This window comes from Astyanax mexicanus, chromosome 1 (assembly GCF_023375975.1).
Source record: "Astyanax mexicanus isolate ESR-SI-001 chromosome 1, AstMex3_surface, whole genome shotgun sequence".
In the NCBI taxonomy this organism is placed as follows: Eukaryota; Metazoa; Chordata; class Actinopteri; order Characiformes; family Acestrorhamphidae; genus Astyanax; species Astyanax mexicanus.
In genome coordinates this window covers 23,680,573-23,707,170 of record NC_064408.1, presented here as the reverse complement: position 1 = coordinate 23,707,170, position 26,598 = coordinate 23,680,573, and the positions used below count along the sequence as shown (strand labels likewise).

Genomic DNA, 26,598 nt, shown 5'->3' with positions numbered 1-26,598 from the left:
AACATGAGCGGAGTCAATTGCAGTAAATTAAACATTTTCTTAGATTTTTCTTTTATATACAGCTTTGAAGAAAAAATAAATCAGTTTCTCTGATTTTGCTATTTATAGGTCTATGTTTGAGTAAAATGAGCATTGTTGTTTTATTCCATGACCTACGGACAACATGAGAAATGGCTCAAATAACAAAAAAAAGGTTCAGAGCTTTCAGACCTCAAATACTGCAAAGAAAACAAGTTCATATTCGTAAAGTTTTAAGAGTCCAGAAATCATTGTTTTGTGGAATAATCCTGGTTTTCAATCACAGTTTTCATGCATCTTGGCATGTTCTCCTCCACCAGTCTCACACACTGCTTTTGGATAACTTTATGCCACTCCTGGTGCAAAAATTCAAGCAGTTTAGCTTGGGTTGATGGTTTGTGATCATCTATCTTCCTCTTGATTATGTTCCAGAGGTTTTCAATTTGGTAAAATTAAAGAAACACATAATTTTTAAGTGGCCTCTTATTTTTTTCCAGAGCTGTATATCGTTTTAGCTTTTTGAGAAGATGCCCTAATATTAATTGTGTCTATGGCAGTAAAAGTAATATTTTATTTATTTTTTTCAGATCAGGCAATTGTAGCCTGGGGCTGTGAGCATCTTGTCTGTGTCTGTGAATCATTAAAAAGTCTTACACATTAAATGTTGCAATTTTCCAATTCTGTATGCAAGTTCATTTTTACTGATTTAACAGCAGACTAAACTATGTGCAGCATTATTTATGGCTCCTATTATTTAGGTACATTCATCCCTGTTTTTTTAGTCATAATGCATTTTTCTGCAAGCTGGGACTGAGTTTCTTGGTATCTACGTATAGCATGTTATAAACACAGCTATTAATGCATTATGATCACAGTTCATGATGCATAATAAACATGGCTATGATGGATTATACATTTTTATAAATATGTATAGCCATGTTTATAATGCCTTGTGAATGCATTATAATATGCTATGAGTATGTTTATAGAGTCTTATAGAGATGACATTCATAGAAAGTGTTATCAAAAATGTTTTTACATTACATGTACGCAGATACGCAGCATACAGAAACAAATCAGGAGCACACACACATCAGCCTAAGGTCATCAGGTTCAAGTCTAGAGGGATGTAATGCCCCCAGAATTGAATTGTTAAGCAGTGGAACTGCATTTTTGGAGGGATGCAGCTCCATCCAATAAAACTGGGATGAGTTGGAGAAATATCCGGTTAGAGTGGATGTGGTCCAGAAGTAATCATCCAACATCTGTACCTGATGTTCCTAATGCTCTTGCGGCTGAATGCAATCTAATCCTCACTCCAGTCTTCTGGCATCTGGCCTTCCCAGAAGAGTAGAACCAGTTACTGCAGCAGCAGCAGCAGAGCTGGGATAGGACTGAGATGGGATGTTGTTATTATGGTCTTGATTAATTTGATCAAATTAACATGTAGAAAATGTAGATTTATATGGTTTAAGACTGTAAGGAGATGGAGCTTCAGGCATTGTTAAATTTTATTTAACTCCATTAAAACAAAATCTCTCCCAATTATTACCTTTCTTTGCCAATTGTACTGAATCTCTGTTTAGATTTAAATTACAGGCAACTTAAAGCTCCACTAGGTAGGATTGAGATTTTGTGCTCGTGGGCTCCCCCTACAGTCAGAGTGTAATAAATGTTTCAGGCAGATTCGTTTCTCTTTCTCGTTTTCTGGCTTTCACAGACATATTCAGTCTCTTTCCAGCTTCTGCCAGAGTGTCTGCATGTTTGTTTGAAGAACCAGTAGTCCTTGTAGAACTGTTAGAACTAAGGGTCGGAAAGCAGGTCGCAGTTCTCGCGAGCGTTGGTTGCGGCCACCTCGGAAAACTTACAGAGTCTGGTTTGAGCTCAGAGGAGCTCCGGCACAGACAGGAGAGCACCGCTATTCCTCCTATTACACCTCAATGCAGCGCTGCAGTGAGTTTCAAGCTGTAATTTTACTTCTTTAAAAATAAAGGAAATCCTACCTAGTGCTGCTTTAAATGATGACATTTATTAAAGAGAAATACTATGTTAACTTATGAAGTAACTCTATTTAGAACAAGAAGAGTACACAGAACATGAACAAGCAGCCGTTCCTTTAAAATTGTGGCTCTTTCAGTGAAGCTTTTATCCACCCTTTACCCCAACACCAGGGGGGTGAAAAACATTTTTTATTTGCTTTTTTTTTTTTTTTTTTTTTTAATATACAAGATGCTGGATCTTTTTTTTTTTTTTTTTTTTTTTTTCAAACAGTTTGCTGCATTTTTAATTCAACAGAAAGTTTTACATTATCACAGAGGGAATTGTAAATTAATTAAGTTGGTTTGTTGGATGGAGATTTTTTTTTAATGCTGGACAAAGAAAGTTTGAAAGGCATGTGCCAAAAAATGGGTAAACATAAATTATAGTTAGGCACCATGCCTTCCTTTCCACTGTCCAAAGTGAAGCCCTGTGAAACTTTTTTTAGTGAAATAGATTTAATATGATTAAAAATTGATTAATATCTTTGTTTAGGCTTTTTAATTGAGATTATAAGATTGAAAGCCAGTTAAAAGGGCTAACTGTGCTAACACCCAAAAAAAACCCAATACTTAAATATTACAAAACCACACCTCCTTCATTATTAATTTTATTATTATTATTATTATTATTATTATTATTATTATTATTATTATTATTATTATTATTATTTAAACACTTTTGTGAATTGTATCTAAAATTATTTCTCAATGTGAAAATTGTATCTAAAATCATTTTTTATTTATTTTTTTAAACAAAGGACCTGAACTTCTATTATAGTACACATTTGGATGCTAGTTGTATGTATTGTTTGTTTTCATGGTGTTATAAATGAAGAGGTCTGTGTTCTTAAGGCCCTTTATTACCTCCACAATAGGTTAGATAAGGGGGTCTCCTAAGGTCATGGTCTAGAGGCATGTGGTCACGCACACAGCAATGAAGAGCAGACCTGCTCAAAGCTCTCATTGTTAACAGAGAATTATTTCCTGATAATGTGTTTCAGCTCTGGGACGATAGTGAATTACATGTAGTTAAAGGTAATCAAGAGTAAACAATGACCGTAAACAATCTTATTTCAGAATTGTAGAGTGAAGGTTATTAAACTGAAATTTCTTAACACATTGCTTTTACATCTTTAATTATCACAATTCAGTAACTCTGTTTCAAAGGCAAGGGTTACACTCAAAAACAAGAGGGGTAGGGGTACAAATAAGGAATGGAATTAGACCTAAGTAAGAGACTGTAGAAACTTCTAACATGTTCTTACATAGTATAGATTTAGTATAGAACCATATATTCTATTATTTATTTACATTTACATATACATGAATATGGTGTGAAAAAGTATTTGCCCCTTACAGATGTTTTGTCCTTTTGCTTTTTTACCATACTTACATGTTTCTGATTATTAAATAAACTTTCATTTCAGACAAATATAAACTGAGTAAATATAAAAAGCACCTTTTAAATACAATTAATAATAGCTCATTTTATTTATTAAAGGGAAAAAGTATTTGCCCCCTAAAAATAATAACTTGGTTGTGCAACCCATGCCAGCAACAACTGCAATAAGCTTTACTGATAACTGGCAGTGAGTCTTTTACATCTCTGTGGAGAACTCGCAGGGTTGTTTTGTGACCTCCTGGATGAGTTGTCCATGCCCTTTTGGAGTAATTTCAGAGTAAACACTAATTTTGGAGTAAATTTTGGAGTAAACACTCCTTGGATGGTTCACCAGTGTTCCATGTCTTCTCCATTTGTGAATAATAGTTCGCACTGAGGTCTGCTGGAATCCCAAAGCCTTAAATTTACCTTTTAACCTTTCCCAGACTGATAGATGATCAGTTGATCATTGTTAGATCGTTGTTGCTTTTTGAGATCTTTTAGCTGCTTCATGTTGTCAGACAGGTAGATACAATACTGTAGAAGTATTTAAGTGATTTCTGGATTCTACAGGTCTGGCAGTAATCAGGCATGGTTGTGGTTAGTAGTGAAATTGAACTCAGCTTTACAAAAATTTTGATTATTCACAGTTTATTTATGGAAAGACTTTTTCACAAAGGGCTAGTTTGGTTTGAATAGTTTGGTTTTTGTATTAACTCAGGTTATATTTGTCTGATATTAAAGTTAGTTTGATCATCTGAAAAATGTAAGTATGACAAAAATGCGAAACTATAAGGGGGCAAATACCTTTTTTACACCACTGTATTTAGAGGCAATAAAGCTTGCACACAAACACAACATACCTGCATTACCAGTCCTTCCCAAAAGGGGGTGTCTCTCACTGTGACCCCTTCACCTCTTTAATTATCTCCATATTCCATCAGTCCTTTTATCCTTATCCTAACCCCTTCCCTTTTAGTCTACTCCCCCTTAGTTACCCGCCTCCTCCATGGTCTGGCCCTGCTCTCCTAAGTGTGCATGTGTGTGTGTGTGTGTGTGTGTATGTGTGTGTGTGTGTGTTTGTCGTAGACCAAATCTGTGAGAGGAAACACATGTTTGAAGTCTGTGAAGTAAAAGGAGAGATGAAGAGGCTGCACGCCACATGAGAGCACAAAGGAGCATTTAGGACATTTTGCACTTTCTTGCCCCATTTCTTTCTGCATCTGCATCTGAGGAGAGCGTGAGGAGATACTATAGTTTGTGACTTGCATGGAACTACTTACTTCTATATGTTGCATGTCATTTAACAAGATTTAAAACTTCTTAAACCGCTTTTATAACTGTCTGTAGTATTGTAGTTGAAGAGAGGTGAAGCTGGCATGAGCATGAATGTAAACCTGACTCTGTGCTGACACATAATACATCATTTTCTTGCATATTTGTGAGGTAGAACTTGTGTATGGATGTGCCTTTCTCTCTTTTCTCTGTCTGTAAGAGTCTCTAGCAAGTTAGCTTAGCCACTATTCTGCAGAAAGGATGTTTTCTATCTCTCTTTCCATTTCCTTCTCCCTCCTTTTCCCTCTCTTTCTCTCAAACTCCTGCGTTCTGGCTGGAATGGACTCCTGCTTCGACGAAGAAGGAACACCTAGCCGCTGCATGCCCAAATTTGAGAACGCAGCGTTCAATCGCACTGTGATGGTTTCCAACGTATGTGGCGTACCCCCTGAGGACTACTGCATGCAGACTGGCTCCACGCGTTCCTGTCGCCATTGCGACGCGTTGGACCTTGAAACCAACCACAACGCCACCTACCTGACAGACTTCCACTCGGACGAGGAGCCAACCTGGTGGCAAAGCCAGTCCATGTTCTATGGAGTACAGTACCCCAACTCCGTCAATCTGACTCTACATTTAGGTAAGGTGTTCTTACTTTTAAAGCAGTAGTATGATGTGAATTATATGAGCATGTCTTTCTGGACAAGGCGAGGGATATAACCAGCAGTTCTTTGTGGAGTTCCTGTTGATTTAATATAGGCGTGATTTAATTTAATGGGTGTGATTCAGGTGGCCACAGTTCTGAGTGGGTTTGTGAAATACAGTATGTGTTGTTGACACTGGGACTCTGGTTTCCCAGAAGAGCCATATGTGCAGTAAAGTGTATGGCCCAGATAACGCCCATGTTTAACTCCTCCTGGCCTCATCACTTACTCACATTATGGGGCCCATCACTCAAATTTCTATATTAGAGCAGCATGGAACCCATGGAAAAAACGTTATGGTTCTCGGTTGTCCTACCTATACTGGCCCCTCATGGGCATGTTATCTTGGAGTTTGTGCTCTACAGGAGTACAGCCAGTAATATTACAGTATTTAACATGAATATGACTTCAGAATATGACTTTGGAGGTCGTTCTGCCCACATCACTGAAGTTACATAGTGCAGTTAGCAGTGTTCCATACACTGGCCGAGAAAGCCCAATGCACTGCAAGTTGAAAAGAGCTGCAAAATCAGAAAACACATCCATCAAAATGACAACACAGGCACTACAAATAGAGAAACATGCTGCAAATACAACCAAAACACAACAAAAGTAACTCACAACATAACGGAAGTTCCCCAGGGGGCCCTTAAAAGATTTTGCACACCTAAACTACATCTTCAGTAATGTCTAGGAGTTTGCTGAGTGTACAGAGGAATATTAGTTTACTAATATTGTTTGATTACCATGGTTGTATGTATATCAAAAATGCTATCATATGTTAAGGTCCCCCTGGGGGGTTGGGATTTAATTTCAGCACACTTCTCTTTTTGTAGTGCCTTTGTTGTCAAAATTGATGGATGTGTTCAGTGCCTTTGCAGCTCTTTTAAATTTGCAGTACGTTGGGCCTTTTAGGCCACCGTAGTGCCAAGCCCAGGGTAGTAATATTAGAGTTTCTGTTCTCCTGATACATGTCAGTTGAGCATCAACAAAATAACAATTTGAAGTTGTTGTTTTTTTTAAGGTAGACATTTACATACTGTTGCTTTAATGCAAATGTTTGGCAAAAAAAACTCAAATTTAGGCAATATAGCTAATATTGCTGATGAGGAATGGAAGCTAATTGGCGCATGATTAGCATAAAGCTAGTGGAGATTCTGACAGTGCATGGCATGCTGTTGTCTTTATTAATGAGCAAAAGTACAACACAGCCAAAACAGTGGTAGCAGCAACTGTGTTCTTTGAGTTTTGTCTATATTTTCTGTTAAATTGATTATGATTTACTATTAGTTAGTAAATCATAATCAGTTTCAGACTTTTAACCATCAGTTAAGGGACCCTATAAGTAAGTGGTTGCTATAGTTAGCTGTACACTGCTGCTAACTGGTAAGTAGTAGTTTCCATTCACTGGTACAAAAGTCACACTCATCAAATGTTTTAAAACGATTAAAAGCAAGACTTTCACTTTCATGTTGCACTCCAAGTAACAAGACATTAAGACATACTATATTTCACTAGTGAGGATTCCAAAGAAAAGACTATACTGATTGGGTGATAAGTACTGGAATAATGTAGTAGTTTTCATTATTATTTGTTCACGTATCTGATGCTAATTGTCTCATTAATTTCACAGTATGCAGCATTTGCTTTTAACAGCCTGGCAGGCCAAGGTCATTATTCATGCAAATAAGCCACATATAAATTACAATGAAAATACATTAATATCCAGCCATAAGGTAATACGGTCTATTAATCACACAGATGCAACCAGGTAACCTACTTGGAAAAGCATGATAAGTGAGGTCAAGAACCCCAGGTATAAGCTATTTTGATTAAGATCTGGATCATTTCTGATACAAAATGACTGTCTCTAAATTGCAAGGGCTGTTGATCTGTCTGAGATGAAACCAGGGGTAGAACATTTCTTAAACTAAGCTAAGAATTAATCTAGTGACAATATTTGTAGGTTTTTATTGTGCTAAAAGTTTTAGTTTGGCCTGGTAAAGTTTTAGTTAGTCAGTCTGCGAACTGACTACTCCCCCAACCCCGAACATTATATGCACATCAACTGGTGTTCATTGTCTACTGTGTTCAACTGCAATATCAACTGCATCTATCTATCTATCTATCTATCTATCTATCTATCTATCTATCTTTTGAAAGACAAATACCATGTGCCAAAAATAATGCATTGTTTTACACTACTTTATAATGCTGTAATAAGCTAACCTGATGCAAATGAAGAACATACAAAAGTCTCCAGAACTTTTATATAACATACTAGTGTATGTGGTGTAGACTGTGTGGTGCACCAAATGAATGTAGGTACTCCAGAAGCACCATGCACAAACATTAGGAAAAAGTAGTGCCTTATTTTCCACCAAAAACAGCAAAAGTATTTCACTGCATATTTGTCAAATAACCCAAAAAAAAAAAAAAAAAAAAAAAAAAAAATATATATATATATATATATATATATATATATATATAAAACAGCATATATATATATATATATATATATATATATATATATATATATATATATATATATATATATATATATATATATATATAGCATATATGTATTCAACATATATATATGTTGAAGTATCACATGGTATAGCCGTTATTTTACTGAATCTTACATGTATTTGAGATTTATAACAAAGACAGAATCACTAAGACAAACCAAGTTACTCTGCTAATATGGTTCTCAGTGTGGATTACAAAATTGGCAGTATTTCTCACATCAATAACACAAATGATCACTTTGTGACTCAATAAATGGCAGAAACTTTTTAGTAAAACAGTTGAATGATTGTGACAAATTAATATAAATTACCTGCTTTGTTTGGCCTGGTCTTACTGACCAGAATTTGGTCTGGATCCACTTAACCATGTGCAAAATTGTCTGCAGTGTGAAATCTCCTTTCAAGATGGTTCAGATATTTGCACCATTTACAGGAATTTGAGGCAGGCCATTGTCCTTTTTCAAACAACAGAAGAAGAAAAAGAATTATTGTACCATATTATAAGACACATTTTAAGCAACAATAGTAAGGAACAAGGGTGGCACACAGTATTCTACACACATTTCTTGCCTGAAAACTGTTTTTTTGAGTAAAGCGCTTCCATTTATTTACAGTAAACTTAGATTTCCAATATTTTTAACAGTGGAATTAGCAGCAATGCTAGCCACGTTTAGCAGCACCTAGCATTAGTTAATGCCACCCAACAGCACCACACTGAGGAACTTTGAGTGTTCCGGTAAGCCTGAGCGCTATCAGCTAGTGGTTTGTCCCACGTAGCTTGTTTTAACATGGCAAACACACAGACATCAGTAAAATATGCTCACCTCTGAATGCTGAAAGAGCTAGCACTGCAATTAGCAGCTAATGCTAATAAAGGCACACCTGATTTTTGGACGCACTCTTGATTTTTGGGAAAAATAGTGTGAAAAATATGGTACATTTATGTTTCCTGTATGTATCTGTAAATTATCACTTTTTAATAAACAGAAACAAAATAAATCTCTTTGGCTAATCTGTTCATTTAAAGCTCCACTAGGTAGGATTGAGATTTTATGCTTGTGGGCTCCCCCTACAGTTGTAGAGTGTTATAATTGTTTCAGGCGGATTAGTTTCTCTTTCTCGTTTACTGGCTTTCACAGACATATTCGGTCGATTTTCAGCTTCTGCCAGAGTGTCTGTATGTTAGTTTGTAAAGAATGAACCAGTAGTCCTTGTAGAACTGTTAGAACTAAAGGTCGGAAAGCAGGTCGCAGTTCTCGCAAGCGTTGGTCGCGGCCGCCTCGGAAAACTTACAGAGACTGGTTTGGGCTCAGAGGAGCTCCAGCACAGACACGAGACACCGCTATTCCTCCTATTACACCTCAATGCAGCGCTGCAGTGAGTTTCAAGCTGTAATTTTACTTCTTTAAAAAGATCAAAAATTAAGGAAATCCTACCTAGTGCTGCTTTAAAGGGGAGTTGAATTCTGGAAAAGCAACTGGTCAAACAGATAATAATAGATCTACAAACCAGTAAATGTTCAGTGTAACATTTAAATTAAATTAAAGTATTCACATTTACATATGTTTAAAACCTACATATGTCTTTTTTAAACATCCTTTAATCACACTGTCATAACTTAATGTGCCTTTTGCATACAAGAGCGCATATCCTGAGTTATTCAACTCCACTTTGTCTGGCTGGAGCCTGTCTCTTCCAGACAGTTGGAACAGATGTGTTGTTGCGTGAAGGTGTTTGGGGGATCCTCAATGTCCCTTAGATGGTTGAAGTAAGAGCTAGTTGACTCTCTCTTGTCTTAGTTTTGAAACAGCACAGATGCGACCCATTTACTAGGAGACAACTACATTGTCTTCTTTTTTGTGATTTCTGTCCAAGTTACAACTTCTCGCTTTACTCCTGGAAATCTAGCCAACTATAGTAAGAGCAAATGGATCAAATAAGACTTTATTTGACTTTTTTTTAATCCAACATGTCGAGAAGCTTTCAATACGTAAGGGAACAGGACAACTCTTCGAGTTTCCCCTGGGCTATGAAAAAAAAAAAAGTTTTATGAGCCCAGCATATGTTTTTCTCCTGTGAAAAGATGCTCAGTTTCCATCACTGATTTTTGTGACTAGGTTTCATCAACATGATAATTAGGAGGGATGGGACAAAATATAGACACTGTGATATATTAGATCATTTTTTTATTTTTTTATTTTTCAGTTTTTATCATGTTCTTGATATTTGAAAAAAATAAAACATAGACAGACACTCCCTAAGACTTTCCCCCAAATTTGACTTACCGTTTTTTTGCACTATAAGGACTTAAAATCCTTTAATTTTCCCACAAATCGATAGTGCACCTTATAATCCAGTGTGCCTTATATGTGAATTTTATTATTTGGGTTGTAAGGAGCAGTTAAGCTACTCCACTGAAGTGCAGCGTTATAAAGTAATTCCAGTAAAGTTTCTCCAGCACCAAGGCTGGAGCAGTATTAGCATTAGACCTGCTGAATTAGAAGGGAAACATGATGATACATACCTTATAATGCGGTGTGCCTTATATTCCAATAAAAAAAAAATACTGTTCTGTGAACCTGACACCAATAAATCCATCATTTACTCTAAAAGTGTAATACTCAAAAAAAAAAAAAAAAAAAAAATCAGGTATGTATGTAAGTCTGTGTTTGTGTGTAAATGTATGTAGGACTGTGTACCCACATAAGGATTTGCACTTGGCCTGGGTAAAATACTGTAGTGCCTGATACAGTCCTCCAGGTGGATGGACGTTTCCGGTTGCTGCTTTTCACTGGTGTGCGGAAGAGTGCTGAGAATTAATGGTTTGGTTTCTAGAAAGGTGCTATATAAGTGTAACTTCATTTATCTTTCAGGTTAGATAACATAAGGATGGGAGGGATAATCAGGTGAGCCTTTAAATCACAGGTAGTCACTCCCCCTCTCATGGCAGGGCTTCCAACTGGCCTTTTTTCAGCAGGATAATGCTCACACACACAAGGAGCAAGGGTTTCTTAGGAAGGTCTCTGCCATATTGCAACACTTTCTTGGACTGGTGGTTGCCAGATTTATCAGCAATTAAGCATATATCAGACTAGCCTAAGAGTCTGCAGGAGCTACAACTGCAGCATCTTTGGACAAATGTGATGCATTATGCCATTTTTAGACATTCAACTGTATTTTATTTTGTATTCAGGCTAGTAGTGAGGCTTATGGCTACTTTTATCTGATAAGATAAGATTCACCATTGTTTTTTTTTTTTCAGATTGCAATACTTTATTCTGTCTACTAAAACATGCTCTGAAAGGCTTCTCACATCAATGGTTGACTTTTGTCAAACATTGATCTTCAGAAAACCCAACTGGTTCCTGTGTGGCAGTTTTGAATGGATATTAAAATCATTATAAATCAGACACCCTGGCTTTGTGTCACAAGCCCCAATTTTTTTTTTAAAGCACAGCTTGTAGATTGGGAAGTCTGGGAAGCTAATTCACACATTTTACTGTCTGCATTTGCTGGCCTCCAGACTGCCCAACCAATTTCACAAGATCTCCAAACATCTTAATCAGCTTGACTTGAAAACCAACAAAGCTAATAGCAACCGTTCTCAAGCATCCATGTGTTCATGTCCATCTGTTCTGATCTAAGCAACTCAGGATATTGTCATGAATCAAAAGCAGAACTCTCTCTAAGTCTCTGAAAAACCACCACACAGATAAATATGCAAAACATTTCCTGTTTACTGCATTCTTCCCCGAAAAAGAGAACTTGTACCTTTTTTTAAATCGTGATAAAAGGAACGTATTAAAGCTTTTAGCCTGAAGATGTCAGTACATGTCTGTCCGTCAAGCCATACCGTAAAAAGGCACATTGTATGAGCAGTCACTTGGCATGCTAAGTATTCAGAGCAAAATACAGTAGCTGCATATGAAAGCAGCCCCTTTGTCTGCGAGGCTTACGTCTTTCCAGCTTTCCACATCAATACAGACTCTTCCGAGTGATTGTAGCCTTGTTCAAGTAACCATTATCTTTCAACAAAGGGGCCTCGCTTTGTTCGGACCGAACTGGTTAAGAGGTGGGAGGTTTCAGAAAAAGAACTGTTCGGTAATAATGCTGTTCCTGATTGCATACTTGTGAGAAAAGTTTCAAGGCCACTTGAGACCTTCATGGCGGCAGCATGCCAAATATTCTCGTGAGTGGACGCTGCATATCCTTACAGTCGTAGTTTCCTTTTTTTCTTTAGTTTGTCAAAGTTGCACGTAGTTCTTATAGACATTTGTTGACACATGTTCTTGTTCTTGTTTTAGGATTGTAGTATATCCAAAACAACAGGCAGGATACACTTTTACATGAGCATTTTCCTAATTCTAGCACCTTTATTAACCAGCTATTTTCTATTCTCTTAATTCATTTGCTGCCATCCAGATAAATTACTGCTTTTTATTTTTCGCTAACTTCCATAACACAATGGAGCAAAATACTGCTGCCACTGTGAAGTGAAAACTAAGACATGCTCATGGGCCACTAATGGCATATTCCTTATCGTTAGTGATGCCTAGGGACAATTAAATATCTGTCTTATAGTATCTGCTCGCTGACTGCCCGGCAAATATTCAACATGTTTAATATCTGACTCAGTCGACGACTAGGAGTGAGGAGCAGCAGCTACATACAGCCAGTGGGATCACAGAAAGAGAGAACCCCAAGTCCAAAATACATCAGAGCTATTTATGGAGAGTCTGACTTCTGTCTGTCCCCCTGCTATATTAGTAAATGACTCTAGAGGGAGCCCATGAGTGAGTTCTCTATGAATAGGGGTGAATGGAGCTAAAAGCTAAAAACTTTAAATTAAAAATAATTATGAGCTACTTGTTCTGAATATTTCTTTAATTTTAGAAAGTAGAATAATGTATTTTACAAAAAAAAAAAACCTAAAAATGCATGCCTGTATATTTCAGTTTATCTAAAAAAAAAACATGTTTTACACTGTAAAGTACTAGCATTACTGTTACTGTGTGCTTATTGGTTGGTGAGCTGATCCAAAAATGATGTCTGACATTTGTTATAGTTCTGTGTTAAGGACATTTATAAACTGATTTTGCTCAGTTGCTTCATATGAACCCATTCATGTTGGACTTGTTGCAAGTGTGTATTCTCCCCTATAAAGATTCTACAGCATTGCATTGCTAGTTTTCGGGTGTGTTCTCATGACAAAACATGTTTCTGGAGAGCAGCTAGTTGAATCGTCTAATTTGTGACCCCGTGTCACTGATCAGTCATGTGTGAAAGTCTCAACAACTAAAGGACGTGTAGTGTGAACAGCACAAAGACTGACGAATCAAAAAGTCATGTAGTGGGAACCTGGCATTAAGTAACATTGGTAAGACTGGAGGCAGAGTGAGGTAGAGGTCCGCAGTGACAGTACACACCAAACTACTTCTTACTGTCTGGGAAAAAAACAAAACACTGCAGCCAAACTAAGTAGAGAAAAACCAAAAAAACCTTTGAGAAATTTAAACTAATTTAGTTTAATCTTTTTTATTTATCATGTTATACAATGCACACCACATTTTCTGAAACCATATCCTAAACCCCTAAACCAATATGCTCATAAGCACACAGCCCAATTCCTCCACATTGATCTCCGCTTCACTAAGTGTGATAGAATGGCAATGAGCTGACACCTCCTCACTGTCGGGAAATACTCGGAACATCTGTCAAAGGCAAATGGTGTGGATCACACTGCAGGAATTCTTCTGACAGCTTCTGGAATTCCGCTGGCGGTGGAAGTTGGTGGTACGATGTAGCATCGCAGTGAAAAGGGGATTTGAAGGAGAGATGGGGAGAGAGAGAGAGAGGGATGACAGAGCGTTAAATGTCATCTGTTCGACAGGAGAGGAAGCGAATAACATAATATTGGCTTTAAAAGGAGGAATATCATCTGGCAGTGGGCCGCTATTGATTCGAACGGAATGACAGCTCTGGGGCCGAGAGCGGAATGTCTGAACAGGAAACTGTCTCTCTCTCTTTTTCTCCCTCTCTTTCTCTCTTCCCCCTTCTCTCTCTTTCTCTCACGGTTGGCTTTTACTTTTCTCTCTGATCCCCGGATGCCTTGCAGTTGGGGGTCTATGTTAGGCTCAGCTCTCCTGCTTCCAAACCAAACAAACTACATCCTCAGTCCAGACATATAGTGCACTCACACACACACACACACACACACACACATACGGGCTTGTTTAAACAATGTCAGCACATAACGTCTTACATACACTCTATGGAAAAAAAAATATTACAACACCTGCACAATAATTTTGCTTCCCAAATCCACGGTACTAAAAAAATAGTTTTTTTTTCCATTTTCTCCCTAATTTACATGGCCAATTACGCAACACACTTAATAGGACTCCCCTTATCACTAGTAATACCCCAACACCAGGAGGGTAAGGTGAAGGCTAGCACATGCCTCCTCCGATACATCTGAAGTCAGCCACCGCCTCTTTTTGAACTGCTACTGTTGCAGCATTGCTGAGTAGCATCACAGCGCACTCGGAGGAAAGAGCAGCGACTCGGTTCTGATACCTTAGCTCACAGATGCAGCCTTGTGCTGATCGACATCACCCTTGGGAGTGATGAGGGGAAATAGTGCCATCTACCCACCCAAAGAAAGAGCAAGGCCAGTTGTGCTCTCTCAGGGCTCCGGAAGCCGATGGCAAGCTACATGAACAGGATTCAAACCTGTGGTCTCCTGATCATAGTGGCAGCACTTTTACCGCTGGACCACTCGGAGCAGTGTATTCTAATTTTTGTTGGAGTAACTGTATCTACTAAACAACAAATTATTTGATTGCACTCAGGCATGGAGCATCATTATTCCAGAGAACACTGTTCCTCTGCTCTACAGCTCAATACTGGGGGGCTTTATACCCATCTAACCCATGTCTGGTATATATATAATCTATTTTAATTTGTCTCTTTGGCTCTAGTGCTGTTTCTTTTCCACTGCGGTGAGCAAGGCTACGATATTGTTTCTCTGGCTTATAAACTTTTTAACTGGCTCATTTATAGTCTATTCTGATTAACAACAAGTCTCAAGTAGTGTTATGTGCAACAAAACATTTGAAAAAATAAGAAACTACATGATTGATGTCTATTGTAATGGATGCAGGGTCTGAAAATGTTACAGTGCATTGGTCAGAGTGCCATTATCATGTAATACTGGTGCACCTATAACATCTCACACCCAATTGTAGTATCTACTACCCGTGAAATACTGTATATACAGAACTGAACAAACAGAATTATTCATATTTCACTTTAAGATTAAGATAAAATGTTTTAAATATCTTTTTTTAAGAAAATTGTGAGGAATATGACTGATTGTGAATAAAGCCACTGCCAGATTACAACACACAAGAGAATTAGTGCTCATTATGGTGTTCTACTGGTCTGATTAGAACAGCTTAAAAACTACTCATTATCTTGCTTGTTGTAATCTGGCAGTGGCTTCATTCAGCGAAAAAAAAAAAAAAAAAGTTCACAAAGAAATGCAGAATTTTAAATTGAATTTTTGGCAGCTTTTGAGCAGGCCGTAAAAAAGTGTGTGGGCATAATACTCTACGTTCTCACACATAATGTAATAAATAACACCTTTTGGTCATCTGTTTTAACACATAAATGGTTTTACTCATTTAGTTTTAATCAATGAAACATGACGCTTTTAGGAAGCCACTTTGGTGGTCCTGACAAAGTCTGCCATTTGTGTCTTGACAATGAACAAAAACAAACACATAGGCACACACACACACACACCCACAGACACATAGTATTTGGGTCAGAACTCCGTATGTGAGTGTGTGTGTATGTGTGTGAGTGCGTCTGTCTGTGTGAGGGGGTGGTAAACAAAACACTATAAGGAAGAAGACAAACACAAAAAGCAGCAGAGGTCTGGTGGCAGAGGATTCAGGTCAGGTCTTTCCCACACACACACAGACACACACACACGCAGACACTTTCAAAGGATAGTTGGCCCATCTGGTTTTCATTGTGGTTTTCCTCCAACAACATTCAAGGAACCCATATGAAAGACAGATGCCATGCAGGGCTTTTGATTTCTCCAGAGTCAGAACCACAGTAGGTCCTCCGGAGGCACCGCAGACCTGACCCACAAAAACGTCTGATCAGCAAACACGGAACTCCTTTATCTCCTTATACTGTAAAAGCTCTCACAACTATTCTCTATTTCAGAGTTCCATGTTCTTTACACCATTTACTAATAATACACACGTAGCTTCTGAATAACAATATTGGAAATAATGCTGTACAAAGTAAAGTGTTACACTGATGACTGTAAAATGACTGGAAAATTATCATCAAAAAACAGGCAGAGATCAAAAATACAAAATAGAACACAAGGCAAAATCGTATTCAAAGGCAAGGATCAAAAACTAGGAATAACAAATACAGTAAATAACGCTCGATAAGACACAGGAGAGGCAATACTTCGCAACCAGAGACAGTGTGGAGTGGAGTCAGCCTATTAGTACTCCGGAGAGGCTGATCTTAAAGGTGCAGGTGTAACAACATCACAGTTTTCATGATTTCATAATAGTGTGTAAGGTAGCAAAGATTATCGAAGTGCTTCTTGTGCTGGGTGTACAAAAGAGCCAGTGCAGTGGAATATAAGGCATATAAAATTGTAAAAAAAATCTTACTGGTTACATGTATGTACCAGAGGCACATTCTGTATATTACTCCAATCTTGGACACTTTGAGTGCATTATTACATACTGTCATCAAGTACCGCATCATTCACCTGAAAATACCTGTATTTTAACTATATATATATATATATATATATATATATATATTGCAGTGCTGAATGGTTCTGAGCATGGACTAGTCACCACTGAAATAGTGGCTATTCCGGTGGCTTTTCACAGGGATACTGTTTAACACAGAAATCATATAAACCAGGCTGGTTAGTTACCCATGCTAACACTGTGATAGTGATGTGGGGTGAGGCCCTTAGCCAAATTGCTAACACCATGCTAGCAGTGAGGGATAAGTCTGCTCGCGGGTGTGCTTACTCTACTTTATTTATTTTGCCTTTTTATTTAGTAATATTTTTTGTTTTGCCTTTTTATTTATTTTATTAATTTCATCTCTTTATTTGTTTTATTACTGGTTTTACGTTTGGCCTTTTACCTTTTTATTTCATTTATATCGTCCATTTTTTTTTTAACTTCACTTTTTTTTTTGTTCTATCAATAACCTTTTTATGATTTTGGTGTCATTTTAGTCCTCTTTATTTATTGTGTTTATATCTTATTATTCTATTTATTTATCTTTTTGTTTTATTGCTTTACATTTTTGCCTGTCTGCATATTCTTTTACTCTGAATTATTTTATTTCTTCGAATTGCATTGAAAACGAGGGTTAACCACAATGTATTCCGAGTGAAAATAAAGGTTGATTGATTGATTGAATGATTGAGAATAACTTTAATTAATATACTTTTAAATAATGATAAGTAGATGTGAACAAAACGTTAGTGCATTAAAATATTAACAAAATTAGTTATCAGCATGGATATTCATATTTAGAAATGGTAACAAATCATTACCTCATCAGAAATCGATTGATAAATCACTTGGAATAAGAATTTGTGTTAATGTGTTAAGAATTAATGTTAGCAACTTTTTTGTTCCTTAATAGGTGAAAAATAAATAATTAATAGGTATTAATCATTAGTTAATGATATATTAATACAAGTTATTATAAAGTGTTACCGTATGCTCTGTTTCACAAAATAACATGCAGTAATGAGACCAGAAACTGAAGAAGACAGCCACTGATGAGACACTGTGCACTTCCAGGTTCTGATTAAGCAATGCAATGGTAGGGCATGGCATTAGTTACCATTTTGGCCATGCACTAGAAAATAGTTTTTCCCAATATTGTGCAGACCTAATCTAGAGGCTATCTATGTATGCAATGCCTTTTAAAAACATGAAAAGTAAATTAATAAAATCTGCTTTTGTAATTAAATCTATTGTATCTAAATGCATGATATCTTCTTTCTATTATCTCCTCATATTCAGAACATTTCAGCTTTTTTCATCTCTTCTGGAACAAATACAGGACTTTCGTTTTAGATGTAGTTTGGACATCTTTCGAGATGAATGATGATTGAATTTCTTGGCAACTGAAGTTGCCCATAACTGTTGGATAGGGATGATTTGTTGCTGCTATTACCTGCACTCCTGGTTATGTATCGCCTTCAGCTTTAGACATAAAACAAACAATATCAGCTTCTTGAGTGGGTCAGCCGTAAATATTAAGTCTGGTCAGATGGAATGAAGTCCACAAAACACACGTACACACACACACACACACACACACACACACACACACAGTTAGTATAGTCAGTGTATCCATTTCACCACAAACAAATATTAGTCTTCCAGCTGCAGCACCTTATATAGGCTATATAGTCTCCAAGATGTTGCAATAATAACACACACACACACACAAACACACAACTTTCTCACACACAGACACACTCACACACACACACTCATGAAGATACATGAATGTTCCTCCCAGACAGTGTCCTTGTCATCACAGGAACAGAACTACACTGCTCACTATCATTTCTTTTCATTCTTTCTCTCTTCTCTATCCAGGGTAAATGTCTTGCCTTCAAAGATAAATGCTCAGTAAACATGGTGTGTTCCTGCAGTTTCAGGACTTTAAAAAGAAGTGTATCTTTGAAAAATAATAATTTAAAGGACTAAAGCATTTCTTTCTGTTACAGGAAAGTTTAATGACAGAGTTAGAGCCATACAGTGCTGTGCAAAAGTTTTAGGCACCAAAGCAAATTACACTAATCCATTCATCTCAGCAATATGAGTGTAGTTCCAGATTTCTCCTGGATGCTCCTCAGCCAGCATGTGTATATTATGTTCAGTTCCGTTAGCAGCTCACCTGATTTACCAAATTTACCAAACCAGGCGTTGATAATATGATGAGAACTAGAAATAACTATATTAAACTCAGATGAAGAGAGATTAGGAGATATTTTAAGGAAAACAGGGCTGTAAAAGCACTGCTTTTTGTAAAATTGCTGTTTGTGGTTTTTTGTAATGGAAGTGTTAGTTATCTATAAAAGAATCTATAAAGAAAATATATAAGAGAATCTATAAAAATTCCCAGTGATAACCAAAGGGTTCTCCTCAGTGAGTCCAAAATGAATGCGTTCGTATGGAGCAATTAATCAAAATCATAGTTTCTTAATGTTTAATAACTTATATCCTGAAAGAAATACTTTTATTCCCAACACAGAACAATATCATATGTTGCAGTGCTGAAGACATGCAATTTAAAGCTTTAAAACTCCAGTTATAAGCCTTTTAAGCATGATCCAGCATCTGTTCATCAACCAGTCAGCTCACAGTAGGAGTAATGCTAGTAAATCCTTTGTCTGTTGGTAATAAATATATAAATAAACAAACAGTTGTTTTTTTGCTTTTATTATTTTAATTATTTATTCTACTTTTAACTAAATGAGTTTTAAATAATCTAACATTATTTTATATGTATTATAAATAAATTTCGATAAATTGAAGGAATATCCTAGCCAAGTGAACTGTAACTATTTTTAGAATTGAAGTTAAGCTCCATTCACCCTTATTCACTGAGGATTCACTTTCAGAAGTGACATATTCTGTGACATATCTCCGGGTCTACAGATACTGTTGCAAATGTGGGCCAGTTCACTGAAAAGAACCAATGTTCTAATGAGCCTGAATGAAACCAGTTTAAAGAGTTATTTTGGTCAAAAAGAGCTATGGGCTGTATTACTATATAAACATTTCATATAAAAACTTGAGATGAGAGCTACTGAAAACTCTGAATGTCTCGTTCTGATAAGCTCCACTGTGAACCATTGTGAGTTGTTTCTCCAAACTGTGAGCAAAAGCTGTACATAGAACTTTAAAAGGGTTATTTGTTCCTTTTTTCTAATTATAACAATAATATTGTATATTATATAACAGCGATTTAGTAAGTTTCTGTATAAAACCATCAGTATGAGAGAAAAATATTACATTAAATCAGTATAAGCGATTATGGGAATTAGTAACCCCTTAAAATAATAAAACATTGGCATTTTTTTTTACATTACATTAAATTTGACAGATACTTTTGTCCAGAGCAACTTACAATAGTGAAGTTCAAAAGTAATATGAGGTAACAGGTAAAACGTCTTAAGACAGGGCCTAAAGAAGGTCGAAGGGGAATAATAGGATAGAGGAGTGAAGGAAGGGAAGAAGTAAATAAGGTTAGAAGTAGTTAGTGTGTTAGAGGTATTAGGAGAGTAAGTGCTCTTTGAAGAGCTCTGTCTTCAGGAGCTTCTTAAAGATAGTGAGAGATTCTCCTGATCTGGTAGTGGAAGGTAGTTAGTTAGAGGTGTTAGGAGAGTAAGTGGTCTTTGAAGAGCTCTGTCTTCAGGAGTTTATTAAAGATAGTGAGAGATTCTCCTGATCTGGTAGTGGAAGGTAGTTAGTTAGAGGTGTTAGGAGAGTAAGTGCTCTTTGAAGAGCTCTGTCTTCAGGAGTTTATTAAAGATAGTGAGAGATTCTCCTGATCTGGTAGTGGAAGGTAGTTAGTTAGAGGTGTTAGGAGAGTAAGTGGTCTTTGAAGAGCTCTGTCTTCAGGAGTTTATTAAAGATAGTAAGAGATTCTCCTGATCTGGTAGTGGAAGGTAGTTAGTTAGAGGTGTTAGGAGAGTAAGTGCTCTTTGAAGAGCTCTGTCTTCAGGAGTTTATTAAAGATAGTGAGAGATTCTCCTGATCTGGTAGTGGAAGGTAGTTTGTTCCACCATTGGGGAACGCTGTATGAAAGATGTAGAGCTGTTGAACCTGATATAACTCCACGTCCCTTATACACTGTATAGAAGTATGTATGTGTTTGTCTCTGTGAATCTGTCTATGTGTGTGGGTGGGTGGAGAGAAAGAAAACTGTGCTGTGCTGCAACTAATATCTGTATGGCTGTGATGTGCTGTGATGTGAAGTTTGTGTGTGTGTGTGTGTGTGTGTGTGTGTGTGTGTGTGTGTGTGTGTGTGTGTGTGTGTGAAGTGTGTGTGTGTGTGTGTGTGGTGGGCACTGGGATGGCACATGGACAAAAGTGTGAAAGGAGCTTTAAAGTAACCTTTTTTTTTTGGCCAGAAGTGGCTTAAAAGTGCTTCTGCTGGAGGTTAAAGCAAAGTGTGACAGTCAGAAAGACAGAAGAAGCCTCTTTACTTCTTTCTCACTTTCTCGTAGTGGCACTCTGTTAATTAAACTACAGTTAGGTTGTGTATTATGGAGCCCGATACACACACTCATTCACTCAAATAAAGACTGGAGAGCAGGAATTAATCATTAGCAGCTCTCAGTAGCTTCTGAGGTTCAATTACTTTCAAACAGCAATTAACTCCAGTCTTCGCCATGTCTGCCAAAGTTCTACAGCACTGGGCTCTGGCCTCTAGGAAATCCGTGCTTTCTACTACAATACAGACAGGAAGAGAGAGAGAGAGAGAGAGAGAGAGAGAGGGGGAGAGAGAGGGAGAGAGAGATTTCAAAGGCTCAGAGGCAGAGCACAACTTTTTAACTATAAATTTAACATATTATTTCAGTCGTACAATGGCTGCTGTCTTCCTCAAGCTGGTAGAAGCCTCCTCAAGTCTTTTCATTTGTCTTTTTTCCTCGTAGAGTCCCACAGACACTTTCTCTTGATCATAGCCTACTGTTCTTGTGACCGTCTCTCTTTCTGCTGCTCTCTCAATTTGCCAGTCCACCCCTTTCCTCCGTCATTTATAAGTAATTAGTTTGCAGCTTTTGTAATGGTAGCTTTTTTCCTTCCTTTTAAGAGTGGAACAGAGTTTGGTGAAAATGTGCAGAAGGCCACAGAGGTACTGCGGGGATGACAAGTAAATGAGTGCATGTAGTAGGGGTGTGTCATGTCTGGTGTTGAATGTCCAAGTCTCCCACATCCAGCTCTATTTGCGATTCCCACACTGCCAACTACAATACCCAGAATGCACCACATCATGACACGACACGCACTCCCGATCACATGACGCATCACATGACACCACCAGGAAGTCCAGAGTACTGATTTTCCTCAGTATATAAGGACCACGCTCACACCCACACCTTGCCTAGTATCTGTTTGGTTATCCTACAGTACAAAGTGTTTATCTTGCCCGTGTCTATTTCCGTGTATGATCCTGTTTTTGTTTTCTACCGACCGATTTCCGTGTATGACCTGGACTGTGTTTACTTCTTTGGGATTTTTGCCTACCCTGTGACACTGCCTGCCTGTGTATGAACTCTGGACTGTCTCCCATTTATGGTATGGTTTCTATACGCTGTGTTCTACTGGTATTGACCCTGGTTCCATTGACTACTCTTGTGTACCATCTTATTTTCAATAAACCTGTTTTATTGTATCCGCACAAGTCTCATTCCTGTCTGGCCCTGACAAGGTGTGCCATACCATATAGTACACGATAATATCACTAACATTTTTGAATATTGTGAACGATATTATAGTCTGAAATATCATGCCATATTACCCACCCCTAATTATCACATCAGGGTACTACTTTTAGCAAAATAATAATTCACACTGTTCTCATTTCCCATTATATATCTGCTAGAGACCGATTATATCTGTCCAATATAATTTATTTTACTTTAATCCTGGATATAATGAGATATTTGAAGTGCATTATTAGAATCACAAGATTCTGGATCATTGACTTCAATTACAAATCTGATAAAATTATTATTTTTTTTTAATACCTTAGTTAGGGGTGTTCCATATCATATCGTACGCAATAAAACAATTTCATTTTTCATATTTTCGTGAAAATACCATGAAATATCGTGATATTATTTTAGGGCCGTATTGCCCACCCCTAGCATGTAGTCTTTCCAGAACTCCTGAACTGCAAATTGTCCATTTTTTAGCACAGACAGTTTCCCAATCAATGTAAAATACCAATAGTAAACAGATATGCTATAAGGTGTTTTCACACCTATTTGTTTGGTCTGGATTTTCAGACTTTCCATTGTGGTCTGAACCAAATTAGAAGACATTAAAGGGATCGCAAAGTTTGGTCCAGCGAAAAAAAAAAAAAAAAAAAAAAAACATGCTTTTATTGAATTGCAGTGTGAGAACACTTTTCTAGATCAGGGGTTCCTAACTTTTTTCACTGTGTGACCATTTTTAATCAGTGTGTGACCATTTTTAATCAGTACCACTTTAAAATAAGACTACCTTTATAAAGGGTTTATGAATGCTTTATAAAAGAGATTATTAATGGTTATTAATTAGGTTGCAAATACTTTAAAACTCACTAATAAGCAGTTAATACATAAATAACATGGATAGAAATGACAACAGTAAGTTAAAAAAAATGGCAAAGTAGTGATTCCACATTCATTTCTTCTGTCAAACCTCAGATCTTTCTAGATACTGATCTTACTTTGTGTTATTTTTCATTAATCAGCATTAAACCTGTCATATTAAATATATTTATAAGTATGTTCAACTATTTACTATAAATTAAATGACTCAGTTCAATTAAATGACTAAGCAAACTAATGGATCACTGTTGCCTTTTTAATGGATGTGTTGTAAGTCGCTTATCAGTGGTTTTAAAGCATTTACAACCTAATCAATAATACTTATTAATCTAGTTTATAAACCATTTATAAACTATTTATAAGGGTAGTCTTATTTTAAAGGGGTACTGAATAATTATATGAGTTCACTTACTTCATGCAATGGCTGGTTCTGAGGCACAAAAGCTATGTTCACACATCAAGTAAAAGATGTAAAATCTGACATTAGTATTAGCTATTTACAAAATCTTTTTAATGTGACCCATAACTGACATCTGTCTGAATGGTTTGTGCTTTGGAAGTGACGCCAATAGACGACAGAGCAATGCTTCACATTAAGTTTCGCTTTTAATCTTATCAGAATCTCAAGAGCTATGAATGAGTTCAGGTTGCATATGAGCTTATCATAGAGAATTCACTCAAACACATGGTAAAAAAGGACGTTATTTTTTATTTCTTTTGTCATTACAGCTGTGGACATAGGCCGTCTAATATTATTGAAGCAGAAACATCACCCAAAATATTTCACAGCTCTGTAATCATATTTTTCTTTCACCGAGGTTCTCAAATCTGTGGCTGTTGCTGTCTGTTTTTCCATATTTTCATGCTCATGTTCTTAACTACTTCTTCTTCTTAAGGTAAAAGTTGCATGAATTTCGTTGCTTTGCTGCAAAACGAATATGTATCGAATTTTTATAAAACATTTTATTATCGGAATTAAAAATGTTCTTGTAATGGGTCTGAAAGTCTGAATTATATACAAAGTGTTGCACATAAAAGAATATTGTAAACTTATCAAACCACGAGAACCTGAGACCACCTTTTTTCATTGAACTATTTTTTTTGGGGGGGGGGGGGGACCATGGAACGCAGCACCTTTTAACACATGCTATTTTAATTTCTGCCAAACAGAATGTAAAAACACCTGATGATGTGCTAACACAACATTCACATATAGTCAATTGGTGGCAGAAACTGGTAAATACCATTTGTACCACTTGTACATTTCACTCAAACAGCCATTGATCTGGTATTTAAAGTAGAAAATAAAGAATATAGGATCCAGCTTAGACCAGCATGGCTCACATGCATGCATGCGTGTGTGGTGCTGTTTTTTTTCTGGTCACCCATTATACACTAACCCTTAACAGATTTGTGTTTTCCTTTTAAACAAGACATTGTTTACTTTAATACTGTAAGCAACTATTGTGTATGGGATTTCCAGGGAATGTACTGCTACTCACTAACATGGAGCTTTTTACTTGCCTGAGTTTATTACTTGTGTTAAACAACTTGTTGTTAGTTGTTTAAGAGGAACTTCATTGGGGTGAACTTGGAAATTCTTGAGTTTACGAGAGCTGTCTGACTGCAGCGTAAACACAGGTGACACCAACGTAATCAAATGAAGAAACACACTGCACATATTGCAGAAACATGGCATGTACTGTACACTGTAACTCAGTGGCATGCAGTAAATATAGTGTATACCCCGTCTGCACCCACCCAAACATACCCCCCCCACCACGCCACTGGCCGACTGACCGACACAAAGATAAATATAACAATAACTACATATTCTCTCTCTTGACTTTGGTAACACATTACAAGATGGTTCCTTAATTAATGCTTAAGTACTGCGTAATTAAGCACTTAGTAATGAAGTGTTACCACCTTAGTTATTTATAAATGATTAATAACTAAGTGCTCATTAACTTACTGTTATGTAATCAAGCACTATGTTATCAGTTCTCTATTATCTCAACTATCAGTTCTCAACTCTACTGATTACTTTTTCATATCATTAACTGCAATATTGACATATTAAAAATGATTATGTAACCAATTGTGGACAACTGTGCTAACTAAATATGTAATGTTTTATTAAGTAATTATTAACTACACAGGGATATAATCTATGTATTACCATTTATTTAAAAAAATGCTATGCTGACTTTTCTGACCAAGTATATGGTATAAGGTGAGTTGTAAACGACAACCTTCCATTTTAACTAACAAATGCACACTCTATTAAGGTTTATTAAAATTTTGCTGTATATATCCAATGCCCTGCATAACATTTGGATCAAATACCATTTTAAAGTGTTACTGTTATATTAACTTAATACAAATCAACAGCCCACAAACTCAGCTACAAACTACAAAAGTATACAATAAACCCAACAATCTATGCTTAATTTTTTACACGTTCAACAAAGATCACTCATTTGTATGTCTAAAGTACGCCAGAGCAGCCAAAACATTAAGTACACACAAAAACTCACCAGTCAGGCGGCCTATTATAATGAATTAGTTTCACATTGAAGCAAAGCCTTTAAAAAGGCTTTTTAATATGATGTGACACAATATCTGTCTGATTTGCCGTCGCAATTCCATGATAGTTCGCTAACTACTGCATTAATCCAGCATGAGCTCTGTTTACGACTAAGCAACGCGTAACACCTTCAACACAGCTTTGAGAAGCAGTTAGACAGCCATGGCCGCGCCCCCGGAGTGAAAATCATGAATCTGGTTGGTTGAATTGTCCTGCGACTTGGCTAATAGATTCATTACTACATACACCCTTCTCAAAATCAGGAGAAGGGGCACGCAGTCACGTGGGGGCAGAAGCCATTTTATAAAGCTTTGATTGGTTAAAACCAATCCGTCAGTCAGATAAGAGTCCTGTAGCAACTAAAAAAACACAGACTAATGCTTTGAATTAGTTGCTGTTTTTTTTTATTTCAGCTAATTTATAAAATAAATTCTTACACTTACAATAGCTATGATATATATTTCCTGATAAAAAAAATTATGCAATTATTTACATGCATTTATTGTCACCCCTTCTCTGAAGGGTTAGAAGGGCCTCACTGCACACCACTGCTGTAACTACACTGCAGATCCTCAGATCAGTAGTCCAGTCATGTGATCCAGAAGATGCACAAAGCCACATACCACACTTCAGGGTTGGGGCGTGACT

At 36.8% G+C, this 26,598-nt stretch overlaps 1 protein-coding gene across 2 annotated transcripts in view; it reads left to right on the top strand.

The window, feature by feature from the left end:
• The first annotated feature begins 4,479 nt into the window (after positions 1-4,479).
• The window catches only part of lamc3 (laminin, gamma 3), a 230,736-nt gene continuing 208,617 nt past the window's right edge, over positions 4,480-26,598 (top strand). For both annotated transcript variants that reach the window (XR_007437948.1, XM_007259638.4), the window contains exon 1: positions 4,480-5,353. Coding sequence is in view for 1 of the 2 variants with exons in the window: in XM_007259638.4 (XP_007259700.3) it covers positions 4,975-5,353 (379 nt within the window). In the remaining variant the exon portion in view is untranslated. The remainder of the gene's footprint in view (positions 5,354-26,598) is intronic.